We start from the raw sequence: 23,180 nt of genomic DNA, 5'->3' as shown, positions 1-23,180 counted from the left end.
GCTCTGCAGTAAGCAAACAGTCTAATTACAACATGGACAAAGATTTGAACTGACATTTCACCAAAGAGGAAATAAGAATGGCAAATAAGCACGTGAAAGACGCTCAACATCATTAGTCATTAGAGAAAAAGTGAATTAAAACAACAGACAAACTGGTGGTTGCCAGAGGGGAAGTGGGTGGTGGGAATGGGTAAAATAGGGGAAGGGGATTAAGAGTAGACTTATCATGATGAGCACTGAGTAATGCATAGAAATGTTGAATCATTATATTGTATCATGTGAAACTAACATGACACTGTATGTTAATTATACTTCGATAAAAAACAATAAAATAAAATTTAAAAAACAATTTTTAAAAAACCAACAATGAGATACCACTACACTCCTATTAGAGCAGCTAAAAATTTAAAAAGAAATAACCATGTGGAGCAACTAGACCTCTCGTACTTTGCTGGTGGAAACGCAAAATGGTATACAGACACTTTGGACAAAAGTTTGGCAGTTTCCTATAAAGTTAAACACACTTTTACCATACAACCTAGCAATCCCACTTCTAACTATATACACAAGAGAAATAAAGACATCCCCATTAGGAAAAGAATCTGTACATGAATGTTTATACTAGCTTTATTTGTGACCACTAAAAGCTGGGAGCAACCCAAGTGTCCCTCCACTAGTGAAGGAATAAACAAATTGCAGTACATCCATACGATGGAGTGTTATTCAGCAATAAAAATAATAAATTACTGATATAGAGCCATGTGGATGAACCTCAAAAAGCATTATTCTAAGTGAAGTAGGCTAGACACAAAAGTCTCCATTCTATACGATTCCATTTATATGACATTCTGAAAAAATTAAAACTATTGAGACAGAAATCAGACCACTGCTTGCCAGGGATCTGATCTGCAGGTGGGAGAAGGCAATTTGACTACAAAGGCACAGGGAAGAACTATTTGGGGTAATAGGGAAATTCACTCTCTTGATGGTGAGTATTACACAACTGTGTAAGTTCATAAAAATTCATAGAACTGTCTACCTAAAAAGGATCAGTTTTACTGTAAGTAAATTATACCTCAATAAACAAAAAGATACTTCAAATTGGTACAAACGTTAAGCTGGAAAAAAAATGACAATGTAGATCAATATTTATGGACATTGGAAATTGTCCTTGCATCTGGTTAGTGAAAAAAAAGCTTGCAGAGCAACAATTAAAGAAAAACAGTGTGTATGTACATGTGTACATATGTTAATATATCTGGAAGGAAATACATAAAACATTAATAGTGGTCATCCGTGGGTGTGAGGATCTCTCATTCCTTCCTTCCTTCCTTGATGTATGCTTTGAAAAATACATGTTCTCTCTTTCGACCTAAATTTCTGTATTAGTGAATTGATAGCACTATAGTAGCATATTTTTTTTGTCTCAGGGCCTTCGTAGTTGCTGTTCCCTCCTTGTTCCTTTGCCTGGGACGTGGCTTGGCCCATAGCTTCATTCAGATTGGGCTTAAATGTCACCACCTCAGAAGCCTTCTCTGCCCACCACAACTGGAAAGGCCCCCATCATTCTTGGTCCCCTTACTCTGCTTTATTTCCTCTTAATGGCAGTGTTCACTCTGCTGACATTGTCTTATGTATGTATTATGTTTACTGCTTGCTTATCCCACTAGAATATGAGCTCCGTGAGGAAAGAACTTTGGTCTGTTTTCTTTAGTGCTGTTTCCCAAGCGCCGAGAACAATGCATGGCGCTTGGTAGGTACTCAAGAAGTATCTATTGAATAAATGGTTGAATACATCCTACAGTTGTGATGCTTCTAGAATTTGTCACCTCCTCAAAAACATTCATGGCCTTGAGAAATTTATAATCCAACTACAGGGACACAACCCAAAAGTGAAACCGCTACGCCCTGAGCCTCTGCAAGCAGCACTGGGAAAGAATGAGGGGGAGCTGTGGAGTCAGGAAGTGAAGAGGGGGCTTGGGGTTGGCAAAGTGGCTTTTGAGGATGGCCTTTGTGTGACTAGGCTTGCGGGGGTGCAGATTGAGTGGCTTCTCACAAGAAACCTTGCCCTCAGAAGACACCGCGAGCTCATAGCTCTTTCTGGAGTCATTGCCCCCAAGAAAACAAGAAAGGACTCTCTCTGAATCACCCACAGCAAAACCTTCTGTACTTCATGCATCATTAAAAATTCAGGGCACTCCCAGTCTGTTCCACCAGGCTTCCCAGGTAAGAGGAAGCCGAGCTTAGGAAAAAAGTGATCCGGTCCCAGGGAGCAGCAAGGCTGAGCCAAGCTTCGCACGGCAGGCCCTCATTAGCTAAGCTCACTGAAGGGCTTTGGCTCCCTCGGCCGCCTCTGTGCCAGCTGCGAGGGTCTAGTGTGCTCCACAGAGGCCCAGCGGCTGCCAAACTTGGCCACAAGTGTTTACCTTGCTGTGCTGGCCAAAGCCCCGGTTCCTTGCAGACTTCTGCACCTCCTCGAACTCAACAGCAGCTTCTCACCTTCAAGGCACCTGGTCTCTGAGGATTCTCTCGAAAGATCTTTTCCTGTTGCCAAAAGACATTCCTGAACACAAGCAATCTTGGGTGCCTTAGTGAGAGTTGGAAAGACTGTGAGATGGCCCACCCCAAGCTGTGGGTTCAAGTTGATGCAGTTGACAAACAGGTCTCTCTGTGAGGCCCCCAGTGACCATAGCACCTAAAATCTCAAACTCCCACCTGCCTACTCCTAGCTTCCTTGACCTGCTTTCTGTTTCCACACATCATTTATTACCTCCTAATGTGATTGATTTCCTTTGTTATTGCTGTCCATTGTCCATCTCCCTCCATTAGGATTTAAGCTCAATAGGGGCAAAGATTTCTGTCAGTTTTGTTCACTGATGTACATATTTGTTGCCTAAAACAATTGCCAAGGTTTACACAGAGTTTGCTCTGTGCAGAGCACTGTTTAAAGCACTTGGTGTCAATTGAATCACTTAATTTTCACAAGAACCTATAAGGAAGGTACTATTATGATCCCATTTCACAGGCAAAGAAACTGAGGCAGATTGACACAAAGCCGATTGAGGCAAGCTGCAGAAGGAGGACAACTAGGATCTTGAGGATAAAGAGCTAGGACTTGGGCTTCTCAGAAGAGGTGGCACTTTAGCTGGACTTAATATTAAGGATGGGCAGGATTTCAAAAGATATCAGTGAGAAGCGCATTACAAGTGAAGGGAAACTCAGGGAGCCCTGAAGGCTGTTGGATTTGTAAATTTGGGACACAGCATCCCCAGGAGGGGTGCTTCCCATGCAGAGTGGAGACCAGGCTGAGCTTTGTGGACCCTGCTCCTTTGCCGGCACCTTCTCCACAGGGATGGTCTTTCCTTGGGCTTCCACGTCACCTCTGAGGGAGATGTGGGCTGGTGCTCTTAGTCATCTCATGTCCCTGTCTCATTTCCAGCTCCTGTCTATATTGCTGTGTCACCTCCAGCCGCTCTTGGGTCTAGTTTAAGCCCTGTTGCCTTGCCTGGGTGAAGGAGAAGGCTGATTTCTCTCCCCACTCTGCCATTGCCTTGCTTGGCCCACTGTCAAGCAGGCAGGCAGCAAGGCTCTGGTAGGTTCTTTCCCCGTGCAAGGCCTTAGGCCAGGAAAGGCATTCTCCTCCCCTCACCCCCACAGCCGGTGCCTTGGCTTTGCCATCTGGGAAATGAAAGGGTTGGATTCTGTGATCTTGAAAGTTCCTTCCAGCTGCAACATTCTAGGGGGGTATTTGAATGCCCTCCTTTTGAAGCTCCAGGTTCTGTAGGAAAATGATTATCATAAAAATGTTTCCAGGTTGGTGCACTGGCTTCTCTCAGGGCCTCACTGTTTGACAACCACTGTGCAGACTTAAGTGATATTTACATGCAAAAATGTTTTACTGTGGGACACCATCATTATCCCAGTGTCAGGGGCCAAGGATAACACCCCATCACAGTCCTTCTCTGTTATACAAAGAAAGAAAGATTCATTCACTCATTCAGCTAAGCCCAACTGTGTACACAAATCTGTACTAGGTGCTATAAAAAACAGGCCTGATCTCACCATGGGCTCAGGAACACAAAGTCATCTGATCTGGGGAGGAAGGCACTAGTCATCTAAGAGCAATCCATCCTTCACCCCGGAGTGAAAGCCCATCAAGGGGACAGATGCCTTTGCACAGAGCTCTAATTGGCCAACAGGTAGAAAGCGATTCTTTAGAATGAAAAGAAGCAAACTTCCCGTGGCTTCTGTCCTTGGATCCTGGTTCTCCACCGCCTTCTACTTTGTACTCACTACTAATTTCATCTTCCTTCCCTGTGAAAGCCCTTCAAACACCTGAAGGCAGAGCTCTCCCTGCTCTTCTCTTCCTCGGGCTACATTGCCCTTTCCTGAAGCCATTCCTCAGGTGACACCGGTGTGCGAGGCTTGCTGTCCACCATACTGGCTCTCTGCTCTTACTTCTTTGAAGCGGCTTCCTGTATTTCAGCCTCAAAATCTTTCTCTTGCAGCAGATCAGAAAGCTGCCAGTGGAACAAAGACGACCCAAGGGTTGCGCTGAGATTGTAAAATGAAGAAAGAAATGAATTGGTTCTTCGAAAAGAAGGTATGCTCTCAAAAAACAGACTGTTCTCCAACTGCCACTTTTCTTCACATATCCCAGAAGGGCCAGAGAGGTCCCTTTAGTCCCAGCCACATCTAGTTCTGACACCTACAGTTGGGGAAGTAAGAGGCTCACTCTAGGGCACATGGGAGCCCCAGACAGAGTCGCCCCCAGTCCAGCTCTCTTTCTCCCGTGCCACATCATGACCTTGCAGTTTATCAGGTCATCAGCTTCTCCTGAAAAACCATTTCCAGATAAGGAAAACTAATGCCCCCAAAGAGGCACTGACCTGTGTGTGGTCCCACAGCTAGGAAGTGGTGGAGGAACCCAGATTTGGGTCCAGGCTTTGGGTCCAAGTTGAGGTCTTTCCAGTGGTAACCCAGCTCTTTCCCCACTGGCCCTGGGTGTCTGCTTTGTGGACACATAGGTGAGATGCCACAGTGACCAATGTGGGGACACACATCTGACTCTAAAAATCCACCCAGGGCAATACAGAGAAGATCTGGCAGCACCTGCATAGAGAAGATTCAAGGGGCTTGTTGACACATGGATGTGTTCCAGCAGGAAAATGCGGTCACCAACAAGTGTTGGCAAGGTTAATAGAAGCCAGCATCCACAGAGCAGAGAGGATGGTTAAGCTGACCTCTGCTACTACAGAGGTTGGAAAAGCAAGTCAGCTGTCTTGGGAGGCACTGAGTTTCTTGTTTCTGGAACTGGGGAATAAAGGCTGGATAACCACCTGGCAGTTTGTGATTCTAGGAAGTATTTTTGTGATCCTTTTGTGATGCTGTGAGCCTCCACTGGCCCACACATTCCCAGGGACAACATTTGCTCCACCTTGTCTAGTGGGGCTTAAGGGCCTTTTTGAGAGAAGAGGTAGAGAATGGTGGCCTTCGTGACTGGGCCCTGAGAAATATGGAAAGGCAGATGCCAGTGCCATGTGTCCAGATAAAGCATGAGGCACCGATGTCAAGGTAAAGTAAGTGATGGGCAGCCGTTCTTGGTGCAGAACTTTCTAGGGGAAATCTTTTAACTACTAGTCCCTTGCAGTCAGATCTCAGCCTGACCTGGAATCAGAGGAATGAGTGCACAACTTCCCCAAATCAAGATTTCTGAAAGAGCAGCTATTTTTTGGTGTAAACTTTGGCCTTCTCAGTTGACAAAGGCCCATGGACAGGCCTGCCTGGATGGGCCTCTCCAAGAAGCTGGCTCCTCTTTCACCCACTCTGGCTTCCTCGGGCCTGAAGTACCAGCCTGTCTACCACAGGGGAGTGTTGGACATAGTTCATTGCAAGAAAACCTAGATTTCCTAAGGCTTTACACAATGGGATGCTCAGAACCTAGAGGGCGGGAGACAAGGTGGGAAATCACCAGGCTTGGCCCTTAGGCAGTTAAAGTGAACTCGGTCAACTCTATACTCCCTCTTAGGGGAATCAGTCTGGGAATAGATCTTGTAAACCCTTATTCTTCTGGCAGAGTTTAGGGAGCTGAGAAACAGAAAGAGGGTGGGAGGGGGAAAGCCAGGGAAGTGGCCCTAGCAGGATCCTCAGTGCACCTGACTGAGGGTGCATGTTCAAGGCACCAGCCGTGTCCCTTCTTCCCATCTGTGGTCTAGTGGGTAAGACCGGAAGCCCCAAGTACATTCTTAGGATATAGAAGAGATCACAAACTGTCATGTAGCCCCGAAATGCCATAGGAGACATTGAGAGGACAGATGGTACTTGGCAGGTGGCAAAAATGGGGGCAATGGCACAGGAGCTGCTTCATAATCAGCATGTTTTCCATGTTCTAGAAAGTCATCCAGGGTGTTTGTGTGAGGCTGGGGGGAGGGAGAAGGGGGGAGCTTGGAGGGTATGATGAGGGGGAGTAGGGAGAGGGGAGAGCACTCTGGAGGGGTGGGTATGGTAGAGCCACATGGGGCAGGCCCTGGCCTGGGAACCAAAGGAGCCAGCAAGGAGCTTTGTCTTGGCAGCAGGTTCTCACATGTGCATGTATGGGTGCACATGCATGTACACAGGCAGACACAGACACACACACACACACACACACACACACACACACACACACACACACTTCTTGGCCTGTAGCAATTTGATATAATAAGGGCAAATGCAAATTAAAAATAAGAGGTTAAATTCTCCCTGAGGAAAAATAATGGAAGAGATTCCCTCCTTTTCTTTTCTTTCAGACTCTCTTTCTCTGTCCTTTTCAAATGTATGTAAATTTTTTTAAGGGCTAAGCCTCTTGCCTGTCTCACAACTCAAGAAAGTTCCCTCAGGGGCCTGGGCGCCAAACTCTTGCAATGTAATCATCAAGGAAAATAATGTCCTGTCTCCCAGTTTCCTGGAAGGAGATGAGCCTACCTTTTGCTGTTACCTGACTGCAAATTATTCAACCTATCAGATATAATGGCTTGTATCCACTTAGCTATATGAGATTTCTGTCTTGGCAATCCCTTCAGCGGGTTGCCTGTGACAATCAGCACATTCTGGTTTCACACTTATTTAATGATATAGTTGTTTGCTTTCTCTTAAACCTTTGCAGAGAGGTTTCCTGGGCTGGAAGGAACATTTCTCCAGCATCGCACCGAACACACACGTGTGTGCCCGCACCCCCTCACTGTTCCCCTCCTGGCAGGTGGTTGGTGCCTTCTTCCCAGGACAGGCTTGGGAAAAGCAACCTGGGCCTGCTCAGCCACGAAGGCCTTGGCTATGCATGGCTGGGCTGGCATGCTTTGTCTTTTATTGTGTTTTCTATATTTTTCACATGGTGCCCAAACCACCAGCTCCTCTGAGTCTGGCTTCTTCTGGATTTCATTTACCTGCTGCTACTGCGTTTTTCCTTTCTCCAATGTTTCTTCTTTCAACTCATTCATGGAAAATGAAAAAGTAAAAACGGAGAACACGAATCATTACGTTGTACGCCTGAAACTAACATAATGTAATATACGTCAGTTATACCCTCAGTAAAACAAAATACGGACAACAGGAAAATAAAAACAAAAATAACTCCAAACAAAACTTAACCGCTCTTTCGCACTGTTAACCTCCTAGAACTTTGGGTTTCACTGGCACTTACTCTCTTGCTCACTCACTCATTCATCAATTACGTGTTAATTTTATTCAACGGATATTAGGAGTGCAGCTCGGGGTGGGTGTGTCAGCCTTGGGGGAATGAAAGAGCTCGGAGACCCAGATCTCACTCCAGAGACCCCACTTGGTGGCGGAGCGCTAACACACCCCTTGGGCCTCAGGTTCCCACCTGGCCTTGCCTTGCCCCGCGGCTGGTAGGCGGGACTTCCCTCCCGTCCAGGCCCCGCCCCTGGCTAGCGGGAAGGCGGTGCTGCTCCTGCGCAGTGGTGGAGGAGTCTTTGGACCAATCAGAGCCCAGTAAAATTGAGGCGGGCTGAGCCGCGCCCGCCTTCCCCTCGCCCACTTGGCGTTGGGGAGGACCACGTGGAAACCGGACTACGAGGTCTCAGGCCTCTGGCCGGTAAGCTCTCCATGTGCCGTGTTTCCGGTGTTTCCGCGTCTCGGGGTCTGGGCGAGACCCTGCCTCACTTCCTCTACGCTGGGCACTGACTTCTTCGTTCAACCAGCGGATCACAAGTACCTCCAAACCTGGCCCTTGTGGAGCACAATGTATGTCCGTTTTGGGGTGTTGGCCTGTCCCGTCAGCCCTCAGGGTGCCTTTGCGGTGGCAGACCTGTCTGGAAAGCTCTTGGACCAGGATCCTTCACCTTAGCACTGGCAACAGGTGCCCTGCCGCTCCTCATGGGCCGCGGTTCCCTTCGTAGTAACAAAACCCTGTGATATGCCAGGGGCTTCGAGCCCCTAGGCTGACCTCGTATCACCCTTGGCAAGTGGTGGGGCCTCTTTCACTGTTCCCCAGTGCCTACTTTCCCTTTGCCAGAAGGTACCCCAGGGCTCCATTTAGTGCTCTACAGTTGTCAACTCCGGAGCTTCAGATCCTGTGGGGCCAGCTGGGTGACAATAGTCTTCCTCCATGGACTCCAAGTATTCCGTGGCTTCATTGGCAAGTCCCTTCACTAGCTCTACGACCCCAGCTTAGCTCTCCAGCAGATGATAGAGTTGGGAGAGGTAGCCTGAGAGTTGGGAGACAAGGGGTGCTGTGAGGCCTTCACCCAACTTAAAAAATTTCCCTCAGCCTCACTTTTTCCACCTATGAAATGGAGATGGTATATAAATTGTAGAGATTGTGAATAGACTCTGTAAACTGAAGCACCAGGCACACCGTTTTGGGTGGTGGTGGTGGCCGGAGGCAGATGCAGATGAAATAATGGAAACAGGCTGGATTCAAAGAAAAATTGTCATCCTTCAGTAAAACTTGCATTTCATTAATAAGTGTTTGTTAAATAAATTAGTTAATTTTCTGTTGCAAGAGACAGCAACAAATAAACAACAACAAAACTTGCATTTCATTTCCCAGGGGTTCCTGAAAGAAGAGGTTTTTACTAAAATAACCCCCAGCCAAAACCGCTTATTTATTCTTTCTAGAAGTGGAACTAAGTTTTTTCACCAGGGGGCATATTTTACCAATTTGTATTAGAAAAAAAAAAATCGCATCCCACATTATAAAGAAGCCAGAGTTTCTCTTTCTTTCTCTCCCTCTCTCTCTCTCTTTATCCTCCCCTTTCTCTCAGGATGACTTTTATTGGTTGTATGGTGGAGCTTATTTCTATTTCCCTCATGGCTTAGTTTTTAAAATGCCACACTGTGCAAGGATTGGCTTCAGAAAGTGCCAGTTGGTGTTTCGAGTATGGCAGTTCCCATCCAACCCCACCACCAGCTACCCAAAGGAGGACTGCTGTGGGTGTGGGGGTTTGCTGTGTGAGTCAGTAAAGCAAATTGGGGGATACTGCCAAACTCAACTTTGGGTGTACACTTTCCATGTCACTGGGTTTACAGTACAGAGGTTTAAGACAATAGGTATACAGTGGACAAAACACTGGACCGAGAGTTGAGAACTATAAATTCTCAAATCTTGTCACTAATCCAGTGAGTCTGGGGCAAGTCACTACCCATATTTAGCTCTGTTTTCTCAAATGAACTGAAAGGGCCAGACCGGGGCTTTTGCTGTTTAAGAATCGTTTTCTGATTCTTAGGGAATAAAGGAGGCGCCCCTTAGGGTTGCCTCCATCATGACCACACCCCCAACATGCCATTTCATTCCCATGGCAATGGCTGTTTGGGCCTCACTGACCTCCAGTTCTTTAGCAGCTGCTACAGGTAGGAGGTTGCAGGACTTTGTTTAGGGGCCAGAGTGCTAATTTCTTTTTTTCTCTTACAGATCGAATTTATTCTAAAAGTTCTATCTTCACCTCAGTGAGCTCACAGTAAATGCTGGTGGAGTGTGAAGTCAGCAACAAAAAGAGGTATGACAGCTTTAGTTTACTAAAAAACCCCAAACACTAATATGTAAATGAGATTAACTACGCATTTTGTCCCATATCAAATCTCATTTATGAATGGTTCTTGTCTGAGTTATCACACAACTGCCACACAGGCTGCTAATGTGAGAGCGTGAAAGTGCTGGTCTGGAGGCAGGATTTGAACTAGGCCCCACTAGATGAATGTGTGACTTCTGATAAGTCCCTTCTCTCTCTGGAACACAGTTTCCTCGTTTGTACAAGAAGGAGTTTAGACAACTGGTATGGGCTGAATTGTGTCTCCCCTGCCCCTAGCCCAATTCCTATGTTGAACTCCTCACCCCCAGTATCTCAGAATGGAACCTTATTTAGGAATTGGGCTGTAGATGGGATTAATTGAATCATGCTGGAGTATGCTAGGCCCCTAATCTAATATGACTGGCATCTTAATAAAAAGAAGATATTTGGATACAGATATAGACATAGGGAAAATGCCACGTAAAGAGAAATGCAGAGATCTGGGGGGTGCTTCTACAAATCAAGGGTCACCAAAGATGACCTGCAAACTACCAGAAACTAAGTGAGAGGCACATAACAAATTTTTCACCATCCTCAGAAGAAACCAACTCTGCCGACGCCTCAGTTGCAGACCAGAACTATGTGACAATAAATTTCTGTTGTTTAACCATTCTGACAGAGTAAGTTAGACATGAGCTGGAGGCAAAGGTGGTGACAAATACATGACACATTACAAGCCTGAGGGCACAACATCCTGACTTTATGGCTTTTAACATCCTGGTCTTAAGGCTTTCCAACACCCCCGGGCTGACAGACCAAGAGCTACAGGTGCAGAACTTGCACTCTCCTCTCCAACCTCAACCCCCCAGGGTAAGCTATAGCTTCATTATAGTATATTTACACTGTGGTTTCAACGCCCACCCCCATGGAGGAAAATGGCCATGACAGTTCCAGCAAGAACCTTGTAGGGCCAAAAAACTCCCCCTCCCAACTGGTAGGAGGAGTTCCTTAGCTGTTCAGACACAACCTCAATTGGAGACTCCGCCCTACCTATGACCCATAACCTATGCAAACATAAAAAGAAAAGAGACCCCTAGCCTCAGTGTAGTTGCCACCTCTGGGCCTGCCTGCTTTCCCACCTTGAGAGTATACTGTCCTTAAAAAACTGCTTTGTGCTACCTACTTTCCTTCTGGCTGTCTTTATTGGAGCGCAGATCCTCATGTAAATCTTTTGTGGGGGATCCAAGAGACCTCCATTCACTCAACGCAGACTCTCTCCCACCAGTAACAATTCAATTTGTGGTTCATTGTTAAGGTAGCCCCAGTAAGCTAATGCTACTATATCACTGGTTCCCAATCTTTTCACTACCAGGAACCCTTTTGCTCTTTGTCCTCCTGTGGACCCAATTCATTTATTTAACAAATATTTATTGAGCACCTACTATATACCAGGACCTCAATCTAGGCATTGGAGTTACACAGAGTCACAAAGCAAAGTTCCCTCCTCTTGTGTTCATTCTGTATGTTTTTAAAATATTTAGTTAGCCAAGTATATAATGGCTTAGTTTAGTTTAGTAATAATTTGTATATTTTCTCCTGAGATAACCAGATAACCAGGATTACCTCATCAATGTGATACACTTAGTGCCTAAAATCAAAGAAGGTCATATTCTAAGTAGCTGTTGATCCCTTATGGCAAGTGAATACATTGAATTTGTTAGTGTTTTTTTTAAATATTGAAAATTATTCTCAGAAACCCCATTGCTACAATTACGGATCCCTAGCGGTTCAAGGACTTCATTATAGGGTGATTAGCTAGAGCAGGAGTGGCAAACTTTTCCTGTAAAGGTAAAGGTAAAGATAGTAAACATTCTAGGCTTTGTGGACTATACAGTCTCTGTCACAACTACACAACATTGCCATTGTAGTATGAAAGCAGGTATAGATGATATAAACTAATGAGCATGGCTGAGTTCCAATAAAATTTTATTTATGGACACTGAAATTTTAATTTCATATAATTTTCATGTGTGGCAAAATATTACTCTTCTTTTGATTTTTTTTTTTAGCCATTAAAAATGGAAAACCCTTTCTTAATTCACGAGCTATAGGAAAACAGGTGGCGGGCAGGCTGTATGTATTCACCCGGCTGGCCACAGTTTGCCAACCCCACAGTAAAATTCTAATTTTGCCCTAGTTCTGGAATTAGGTGATTCTTATCCCCCTAAGGGTCTAGATGAGGGCCGGAGAGGAATTAAGTTTGAACTCAAACCCAGGCTTCCTGCAGCCCAGTCCCCAGCGCTTAACACTGTTTTAAGCTGCCTGCCGTGTTTAGTCATGATTTCACATGTGGTCTTTGTATCCATGTGGTGCAGAAAATAGATGTGTGGTCAGCGGCCCTTTCCAGGCGTTGACCATGTAAGGGTTGTCCTCTTATTAGCAGCCAGTGGCAACCTTATTTTGTCAAGGCTGCCCGTAGGCTTACGGCACTGTTTTCGTTTATACCTCTCTCGGGTTGCACGGGCCCGGGAGGCCCATCTGTCCCTTACTATTTGAGTCCCTGTTGTCTCATTGGCAGCTTTCTGAGCAGCTGCAAAATGTTTTTAACTTGAAGTGGAAGTTGGGGTCACTGGCATCGTCAGGCCTGAACAGTCACTCTCAGCAAGGGCTCTCTCAGCTCTGACATTGACTAGCTTACGGACTCGGGTGAGTGTTAAACTAACTCCTCCCACTTTCCCATGGCTGGACTTTCACTGTTGGTAATAATAAGGCATTTCTCAAGGGCTGGGGAATAATGTGCACACTGCTTTTTTTGTGTTGTCTTCGGAAACTGCTTGGTTGCCTAGGACCACAATCCTCTCTCTGCCTGGTCGTCCTTCTTTGCGGTTCATCTGCTCGGGTAGCCTCGAAACCGCAGCTCGGCGACAGGGGTCCCCACGGGGACCAGAGGTGCTCAAGCGCGCTCAGGTGGCGGCGGCACCGCCGCCCACCTCGGAGGACCATGCTGCGAGGCAAGTCTCGGCTCAACGTAGAGTGGCTGGGCTACTCGCCCGGCCTGCTCCTCGAGCGCAGACAGCTCCTGACAGGGCGCACGCCTCGGAACCCTGGCCGGTAAGTCACGTGAGCGCCGGCGCGGGCGCAGCTAAACGTCACCACGGCGCGCCGCACTTGCGCATTGCGTCCCGCCGCCCGGCATTGGCCGGTACTTCCGGCGCGGCACGCCTCTACCGGTCGCCTGCCGAGTGGACGGAGTGCGGTACCAGAGCCCAGCCCGCCTCCCAGCACCTGCTGCGGGCGCGGCAACACCATGGAGCGCCTTGATAAAGCGGCGCTGAATGCGCTGCAGCCGCCCGACTTCAGGTAGTCCCGAGCGGGGCCCAGACCGGCTAGGGGTCCTGATCGCAAGACGATCTGGCCCTGGCCTGGAGTGGGGTGTAAAGGAAGGCCCGAGCCGAGCGGGCTGGCTTGCGGTGGGCGTGAGGTCTGGACCCTCAGGGCCGGGCTGCGGGGTGGGGGAGAAGGGAGGTAGGTTCGGGTCTGCAGCGTCTGCACGCTCGGGAGCAGGGACCTGGGGTCATAGGGGAGACGTCGGCGGGCCTTCAGCACATGCTTCTGTTCTAGCACTTCCTCTCGCTGTCGTCTGTTTTGCGATCTTGCTCTCTGCAATCTCCCCACTGCAGGGTGAGCTCCCTGAGGACAGAAACCCGGCCTTCTCCATCTACGTGTCCCCTACGGGGCCTGCATCGTCGGGGCTTAAATGTTTGCTGTATCAATGAACGAAGGGAAGAGAGTAGGGGCTGCCCCTGGTTTGAGACTACTTCACTTGGAGGAGTTAGTAGGATGGGGGTTCGTGGCTGAGTAGAATGGTGGTTCTGGCCCACTAGCCTAGCCAGCGACACCTCGGTACGCAAGAGGGTGGGGAGGGATTTAGCTGCCATTGGATGATGACTTACTGTGTGCCATACTCAACGTAGGCTCTTTATTACATACTTCAGCAAAATTAAGAAAGTGTTATTCCCCCCTTTATTTTTTTAAAGAAGATGAAGTTAGGATAAGTGACTTGCCCAAGATCACACAGTTAGGTCACACAATTAGAAAGTGTTGAAGCTGGCCTTTGACCAATCCCACTGATTCGAAAGCCCATGATCTTTGGAGCCCCGTCACCCTTTTCTCTCTCTCACAATGTCAGTGTAGATGTTTTTTTAAATTATTGTTTATTAGTGAGAATACCAAGAGATAATTTTGTCAAATACACTTAGAATACAGTGTAGCCCTCCTATACTGATTCTAGTGTTTCCTAATGGAATTTACAGTGAAATCTACTTGCAGTAGAAGTCTTGCTTGCCACAGAAGGGAACCTGGTAAGCTGTATCTGCCTAGTGCTTGCTGTGGAAGTTCATATCAAGTGGGTAAACTCTAGGTGGTTTTAAGAGTCGGGGAACAGTAAGGTTCATCCTGAGTTCTTTGTGTGAGGCCCACTTTAATTCTGGACTTTCCCATTCTTTATTTCTAACAAGTCTCTGTAACACCCAATGAGAGATACCTAGAAAAAATCAGTTGAATGACATCAGTTGCTTTGTTTTAGAATAATTCACCTGTTACACCCAAGCTGGCTTGTGCCAGCAGAACTGCCAGCTGTGGTGGGGTTGTGGCTGGAAGCCAGAAAGAAAATGTCCTGTAAACACTAGAGGAAGTTTGCTAGTTTTCAAAAGTTTATGTGCTTAACTTTATACTTAGTCCCATATTTGTGAGGTCAGAACCCAGAATAAAAGTCAAATTTTGGGGGCTTAAGGTAAAAGAAGTGAAAAAGAGTTGAAACTATGAATTGCTAAGGTGAGCCCATGCCTGACATAGAGTGTGTGGGGCTAGAAATTTACATGTAGAAAAGAAAAGATTATGTTTGAGTGGTGGGATTGTAAATGCTTTTGTTCACCTTAACACATTTTTATATGGTATTATATCATCTTTTCAATAATGTTTTCTGAAAGCCAGGTCAGATATTAGATATTCAAGAGAGATGATCTGAAGAACAAAAGAACCAGTTAACACTCCCTTTCTCTAGATTCTCAAGCTTTGTTTCTTTATCAGGTTAGCTATCTTAATTTTGCATGCCTAAAACGCATACTTGAACTCACCATAGAAATACCCAGAAGGTCATATTTTTTGTTGGGATTCATGAAAGAAGTGGTCAAATACTGACATTGAATTTTTATAGACCTACTGTAGAACTACTCATATTCTTCATGAAAATTACCCAATAAATTTCCCGAAAAGTTTACTAATAGGAAACAGTTTAAGGGAGCATAACTATATTAGATGAGGATTGTGTAGCTCAGTGATCATTGTAGGAGGATGTGTTAAAAGATGATCCGCTGAAGTAGGAAAAGAAAATATTAGAACTTCTACATGAATTTATTTTAACCTTATCCTTTTTAGTATCTAGTTTTGCATATGTTTTATATTTTAAGGAATGAATTGATAATATGTGTGTAGATGATCTGTTCAAAAAAACCAGTATTCCTATATATGGGGTTTGTGCTCAAAACTTATGTTTAAGATGAATTAATAGTCAGAAAAGTTTGTGGACCATTGTTTATAAACCATAAACTTAAGATGTTCCCTTCCTTTCTGAGCTGCCAGAAACCTCCTCGCCAATCATTTACACAGTTATAAGGACCCCTTTGCCTGGATTTTCTAGGGCTCCAGAGAAATGTGCAGGAGTATATAGGAAGCAAGCTGGCACATTAAGTGCTGTAATAACAGGTATGAGCTAAGTGTGATTGCATCCCAGAGCAATGAATCATTTCAGCTGGAGTGATCAGGAAAGGTGCCTAGGAGAGAGGCTCTTTTGAGGGGGACCTTGAAGGCTGGGCTTTCTCCTTCCTGAAGATATGGACAAAAACTGGAGCCTCTGAGGATTACCAGAAAGAGAATTAATTAAGTTCAAGTGTTGACAATAAGCGTAAAGTGTGAGGTGTGTTAGGGTAGTCTGAGGATGGTTAGATTTAAGAGACAAAAAGGACCTTAAGCTAAAGGATTAAAGTTATAGGGTTTACTGCGTTTACAATGTAGGTGGTGGTATGAGGTACAGATGTGTCCAGGATTGCTGGAAACCTGTGGCTTCACTTTCAGTAGTGCTGCTCATTTGTAGCAATGTACAGGACAAATGTTGACATATATCCACTTATGGAAAAGTCAGTGAAACACTGTTAAGGAACATTTTGAAAATGGGGAAATAACTTTATTTTTGTATATTAATCTGGAGTCCTTTTTTATGTGCACACATTTTTAACATAATTGGAATGGTATATGTCAGGAGTTGGTGAAGTTTTTCTCTAAAGGACCACATAGTAAATATTTTAGGTTTTGAGGGCCGTATAGTTTGGCACCACTACTCAGCTTGTCCTTTGTAGCTCCAAAGCCACCTTAGATGATACATAAACAAATGGGTGTGTCTATGTTCCAGTTAAACTTTATTTATAGAACTAGGTATTGGGCCCTTAGGCCTTATTTTGCAGACCCCTGATATACATAATACGATGTAGTTTGCCTTGTTCATTTGTCACACGAGGACTTTCTGAGTAATGGTCAAAATTCTTTTTAATGGGTCCATACATTGATATACATCAATTGTGAAATCATTTTCTTACTATGGATATTTTTATTGTATCCAGTTTTGTTTGTGCTTTTATGTTAATCTTTTTTTATGTCAATCTTTGTATTAATGTTTTTAAGCAGCAGATTATCAGACTTGTTTTTCTTCAAGTATATAATTTGAAAAGCTTGATTGCATTCTTCAGAATGGTTTTATTGTATTCTGGAACAAAACTTTCTCCACTGGAATATTTCCTTGATTTTAAAATAACCTCTGGACAAATAGAGTTCACTAATAGAAGGTGTTTTGACGTTCAATTTTTAATGCATGTTACATGAAGACCATCTAAGTTGTACTATAGCTATTTAATTACAAAGAAATTTAAGTTTCCTTCAGCTGCATCCAAATTGTTCTAGACTGCTTTTTCTCGGAGATTCTCATACCTTGTTTGTGGTGTATCCAGCTAGCCCTTGATAGGATGCTTTGTGAAGGAACATCATTAGTTGTTTACTACCTCCATTATAAATTCTGTAATTAGGGTACACTTGGCGTAGCACTTCAGAGACTACAAACCACTTTCATACTTTGACGCTTCCTCACACTGGATCTGAGTAACAGTCTCTTGGGTGTTCTGTAGGTCTTTAGGATCTTCTAATTTTGAGTCCCTGTCTCTACTCTTCTTCCTCTGGCCACTGCTTCTAAGGCAGGGGCAGGGTTTCCAGCATCTTCTCTGTGGACACAAAACCAGTTTGAAATGGCTGTGCAGGTTCTGATTTTCTCTTTGTTTACTTTCTTCCAGAAATGAAAGTTCATTAGCATCTACCCTGAAGACGCTCCTGTTCTTCACAGCTCTAATGATCACTGTACCTATTGGGTTATATTTCACGACTAAATCTTATGTTTTTGAAGGTAATCCTCGATGATGATAAAACAAGACATTTTCCCCCTTAGTATATTTAAGATTCCATGTGTTTATGATCTCTTTGTATCTGTAAGCTGGGTATTCTTAATTTGCTTCTTCCATCTATTTCTGTTTTGCTTTTCAAAAATCATGTTCAAATGAATCTTCCTTCATGAAATTAACTTGTTCATCATTGAGTTATTTTAGCATGACAGTGTATTTGTTGATGGTTTTCTGTGAAATAGCTGGCAAGTCCTTTCTTTTACGATACCTCTGACAGCAAGAGGTGGCTGACATGGGAGGAGGAATTTGGGGCAACGTACCTTTGGTGGCAGACATTAGTAGAAAAAGAAAATAAAGTCCCCCTTTTTATGTCGGAAGTCCGTAAATGAAGTGATAATTAAGTTTTCACTCAGAATAATGTTCTTTGTGTATAGAAGGTATTCAGATCTTTAAATGAATACTTGATTTATCACCACCCAAAGCATTACTTTTTAATTGCCTGACTAGTTAAATAAATATATAGCTAATAAAAAGCAGTATGCTTTGTTTTTTGCACTTTGATAAATTTTGGAATAAAATGGAAACTTTTTTTCTCTTGATAGGCGCCTTTGGGATGTCCAATAGGGACAGCTATTTTTATGCTGCTATTGTTGCGGTGGTCGCCGTCCACGTGGTGTTGGCCCTCTTTGTTTATGTGGCCTGGAATGAAGGCTCACGACAGTGGCGTGAAGGCAAACAGGATTAAATTGAACATCACCTTTTGATAGCATTGAATTGATTTTTAAAAGTGGTAAATGTGTCTGGGATATTGATGATTTCAATAAAGTTGAGAACATGTTAAAATCAATCTGAAGGAGTCACATTTGACTAGTGTAAATTTTGATCCTTCTAATACAATGATTTGTATCATCAGTTTTAACTGTATGAGCCTCTCATTTGCAAATGAGCATTTGGAAAAGTTACGTTGGTCACAAATAAGTATGTTAACTTAGTTACACATTCTGGGAAGAATTTGATTTTCTCACAACCAAAAATGTTTTACAGCATTTTGTCTTTTGGTTGGTTTTAAGGTTTACTTGTCTGGATACGTTAAGATGTACACAGTGAAGGAAATCTAAACTATTTTTCACTGGAACGCTTTCCTTACTATTATGAAAGTCCTGGGTCATTGGATTTTAGGTTGTAAATTCCCATGCAAAATTGCTTGAATTATGGATTTTGGACTTCATCTGAATGTCACTGAGAAATTTTGCCTAAAGTGTAATCCCTCGTCAATAGGAATCTTTTTCATTACATTATTTCATGGGAAGACTAGGCTGAATCATACCCATTCGTGTAAAAGGACTGGTTTATTGAAGGATCTAGGTAGCAAAGCAAAGAGGTAGCTACCTGGGCACTCAGCCTTTGCAGGCTACCCTGTGCTTTTAGGCTAACTTCTTAATGATCTGCTTTGCTCTGTCATTGAACAATGAAGTAATGCTTTCATTACAGGGCTTGTGTAAACTCCCTTTCAGTTTGTTTTTCCTACTTTTTAATGGTTATAGGAATTTACATTTAAATGTGTCCGTTTTCACATATTTCCTGAAAGTTGATTATCTTTATCATCCGGGAAGTATTCTTGGGATTGCTAGTCAAGTTTTTTTAATAAGAGCTGTTATATCCTTTTTTAATCAGAGCTGTTATATATAGTTACATAATCCTGAGGTCCTATTTGATAGAAAGAGACCCTGTGGTTTTAGTTCAGTATCCTTAAGTCTCTTCTTTCCAGCTACTTGGTACTACTTGTGTGCAGTCTAAAAGCACACCTGGAAAAATGCATATTGAAACAGGAAGAGAATTTAAATTCCCTGTGATGTTGCCACCTAGAGATAAACACTATTTTGGTTTATATCCCATGTGCATTTCCTAATGCTAGTTCAATACACTGAACATTTGGTTTAAGTTCAAATTCTGCCTGTGTCACCTCACAGCTGTTTGCATTTTTTTCCCCAGATGAATCATTATTGGCCATTTTATTGAAAAAGCACATTCTACCTTTACTCTTTTTTATAGGTAGATATCTCGTTCCAATTTCCTGTTACTGGTAATTCCTAATACAGTGGCCCTTGCTGTTTTTGCCATAACTGATTTGTCTGTTCACCCCTATTTTTGTTGTGCAACTGGACTAAAGGAATAGGGAGATGGTTAGGCATAAAAGCTAAGTAGGCATTTGTGTTAATTGTTGAGAAAAAATGAAAGATGACTATGGTAGGACTATTATTTTTGCTTATAGTTAAATAATTATCTACAGTTTAAATGTCTTTAAGCAGTTATTCTAAATGTAAAGTGTTTTCTTAAAGACTACAGTTTTAGTATAAAATTGTACAAATTTAATATAAAATTGTAGAATACCCCAGTTTAAGTCTTGGGTACTATGTGGTAGATTTCTAAATGGTTGTCCCTTTAGATGCCTTGTTATACTTAGAATTTTTGTCCACCTAATTTCTTTTCTATAATGCCAAGGTTTTGTACTTTTGAGGTCTCATGTTGTTTGTAAAATATGAATGTCCAATGTTAGATTATTTTGTTTGATTTCAGACGTTTGCTGAGTAGAAAATGATATGGATGTTTTTCTGCAAGTATTTAAACCAGGGATTCATGCAAAAGCAGTTGTAATTTCCTCTTGGAAAAAGTACCAAGTGTTTGAAAGTTAGAATTGGATGCTAGGGTTGATATTTAGGATTGTTAAAATACAGGCTTGTTTTCAAACCAGTTAATTTTTTCCTGGAGTTTTAACTGTGAACTCACTACTTTGCTGCTGTTGAAATGACACACGGTATTTGACCTACAGATTTATTTTTCAAGATGTCTCACTGATTTCCGGTTGCACGATGTACATACTTCAGGATGTATAGAAAGGAAAGCTACAATTGAGCCCTTATATGTGTTTTAAGATAGGAATATGTTCACTATTGTTTGAAAATGGATTGTTAAGGATAACCTCAATTAGGAAGCGTAAACTTGAAGTGTCAGCACGAGCTACTGATAAACACATTACCTTCCTCACCTCACCTCCCATTTTGCACCTTCCCCTGCCAGAATATAATCTTTTCTTCCCTGTTGTGCTAGAAAATGAAGTGTGTTGTAGAATGCATCTAATGTTATTAGCTCTTCAAGTGGGTAGATACTGTTGTATGTGTAACAGCAGAATTCAGTTTTGAGTTGTTACTGAAGGAACTTAAACATCTTTTAAAAAGACCTCCTGTTTCATGGAAATCTAACATATACATTGTAATAATTAGGCTATTTTCATCATAAAAATCTCATCACCTTTGCCAAAAGAGGCAGCTGATTGACTTGTTTGATATTTATCTGCCATTTTCATGTAAATTTTATATATACAGCTAGAGTACCCAAGGAGACCAGTAAAAACAGTTAAGGTGTACCCAAGGAAAGATGATAACCAAAGCTACATGAAACAAAGAAATATCTAGTGTGTATTTCTCATCTCTAGACAAGTTGATGTTTATTGTTTTATTTATGAACAAGTGAAGTCGTAGACCATTGTTGGTTCAACAATGGCACAGAATTTGTCACTTGTCTGAGGTCAGCAGCAGATTGTCTCTGCTGTCAAGCGATGGGTGTCCTCCGACAGAGTAGTACAACTTTATTAGTTAGACTCTACTCTTATATTTAAGATAAGCTTTGCGAGAGCTGGGCTGAAGCCACACATTGATAACTTGACAAGATTTCTTTTTTCTTTTTGCAGAAGGGAAAGGGTCACCTGAGAAATTATTTTCAGGGACTTTGGGAATCTAACAATAACTATTACATGTAATTTATGAACAGTAACATCCTTTATATATTCATTAAAATAGTCTGGAATTCCCCAATTTGCCATCACTCCTGGCCACACTTTCCTTTCCTGTTTCATTGCTTCACGTTCTTGAGAGTAGTATCTGCATTCCTTTTAAGGTGTTCTATCAGTCATATTTGTCAGTTACACGGACTAGTCTTCCTTTTTCTCAAGTTCAGTGAAATCTCACTGGACAGTAATAATAGCAATAGCTAACAACATCTGCACAGCACCTTACAGTTTGCAAAGAACGTTCACATTCTTGTTTTGAGTTTGGCCTAGTGAACCTGTTACGAGGTATCTCTTGACATCCTTGCTGAAGATGTTAGAATCTTTAACTCAGTAGAGTCATTGAGTATGCTGTAGTCTTTGAATAGCGCCCTGACTAGGGGCAGGGATTAGATGCGCTATTTTGAAAGCTGTGTGTAATTATCGAAATGGGGGGCTTGAGTTCTTTAGCCACTTGAATCAGATTTACTTTTGTAAGTGATACTTTTCTAACTGTTAACCTGGATGGATTTTGTATCCATTATATTCTAGCCTGTAATTTGTATAAATTTACCATCTGTTGTCATTAAAAAAGTGTTCGTAATGTGACTTCGATGTGTCCTGATTCAGTGAATAGTAAGTTTATTAACATCTTTGTTTTTTTTTAACACTTATTTGCCTGTATTTATACCGTATAAAATACATAGACTTGTCAAGGGTAAGTTTTTATGCAATAATTGTAGACCAGAGGTGCTCAAACTGGTGGGGGCTCTGAGGGGTACTGAGACAGGAAGGGCTGGTTATATCCCATCTGTGGTGGACCCATTAGAAGTGGTGTGGCAGTGAGGAAAGAAAGCAGTATCTTGTCCTGTGGCTTTTTAAAGAACATTCATTTGGGAGGGAATGGGCTTCAAATACTGCTAAAGGAATAATACTTGTGGCTAAGTAATTAAGTATGGAGGTAGTCAATTCCTTGCCCTGTCCAGCATGCCACCCCCTTGTGCCAGTTGCCTTTGTCTGTGGCCGTCTAGCCACCTTTTGATTGTACTCCAGCTCCTTTCTGTGCTTCTAAGGGCTCTAGCTAGTTCTTAAAAAATAACAAACTGAGGGTTCTAGAGGGGAGGGGGGTAGGGGGATGGGTTAGCCTGGTGATGGGTATTGAGGAGGGCACGTTCTGCATGGAGCACTGGGTGTTATGAACAAACAATGAATCATGGAACACTGCACCAAAAACTAATGATGTAATATATGGTGATTAACTTAACAATAAAAAAAATTAAAAAAAAATACTATCCACCTATAAAAAAGATTTGAGGCATCTTAGTATCAAGATATACAGATTATGTACAATTGTATTTACATAAAAAGGTACAGATTATAAGATGTCCAGGGAACTCTGGACACAGGTAATGGCATTGCAGAAACCACTGGAATCACCTTAATAGGATTTCCTGCCCAGACCTACTGAGTCTGAGCCTCTGGGGGTGGGGCCTGGAATGGAAGTACTTGTCTGTAACAGGCCACATCTGATGAAGCCAGTTTGAGAACTGCTGTTAGAGATTGGGAATTGGTAATGTATATTTTTAATGCTGGACTTGAAGATGTTTCTATAAAGCAGGCCTGAAATAGGTACTTTATTAAGCAAAGGTAGAGTCCTGCACAATGCTATGTATTGAAGGCTCAGCTTAAAATCGGGAGAGCTTTCTTGGCTACCCAACCATCATGTTGACTTTGCTGCAGTGTTAAGGAATTCTATGAAAACTGGTACAGGGACAGCCCTCTTAGAAACAGCTAAGGCATATTGAGAAATGGCCGCTGCTGTTCCGCTGATGCCTTCCTCTTATTTGGAAA

At 43.1% G+C, this 23,180-nt stretch overlaps 1 protein-coding gene and 1 long non-coding RNA gene across 3 annotated transcripts in view; both read left to right on the top strand.

The window, feature by feature from the left end:
• Positions 1 to 9,972: 9,972 nt before the first annotated feature.
• LOC113930848 lies at positions 9,973 to 12,976 on the top strand. The gene is made up of 3 exons (XR_003522619.1): positions 9,973 to 9,995; positions 12,586 to 12,713; positions 12,854 to 12,976. It is a non-coding gene; the product is annotated as an uncharacterized LOC113930848 (long non-coding RNA).
• A 220-nt stretch (positions 12,977 to 13,196) lies between these two features.
• VMA21 (vacuolar ATPase assembly factor VMA21) overlaps positions 13,197 to 23,180 on the top strand; it is a 39,406-nt gene continuing 29,422 nt past the window's right edge. Inside the window, exons 1-3 of one of the 2 annotated variants that reach the window (XM_027608415.1) lie at positions 13,197 to 13,367; positions 17,402 to 17,511; positions 18,109 to 21,935. In XM_027608415.1, coding sequence (XP_027464216.1) covers positions 13,315 to 13,367; positions 17,402 to 17,511; positions 18,109 to 18,251 — 306 coding nt within the window. In that variant the 5' untranslated portion in view covers positions 13,197 to 13,314 and the 3' untranslated portion in view covers positions 18,252 to 21,935. Of the gene's footprint in view, positions 13,368 to 17,401; positions 17,512 to 18,108; positions 21,936 to 23,180 lie in introns of those variants that run through there. The other variant, XM_027608416.1, reaches the window with a different exon arrangement.

The sequence above is a fragment of the Zalophus californianus genome, chromosome X (assembly GCF_009762305.2).
Source record: "Zalophus californianus isolate mZalCal1 chromosome X, mZalCal1.pri.v2, whole genome shotgun sequence".
NCBI classification, from domain to species: domain Eukaryota; kingdom Metazoa; phylum Chordata; class Mammalia; order Carnivora; family Otariidae; genus Zalophus; species Zalophus californianus.
Note: the sequence above shows the minus strand (reverse complement) of the source record. Positions and strands in the feature narration are given on the sequence as shown.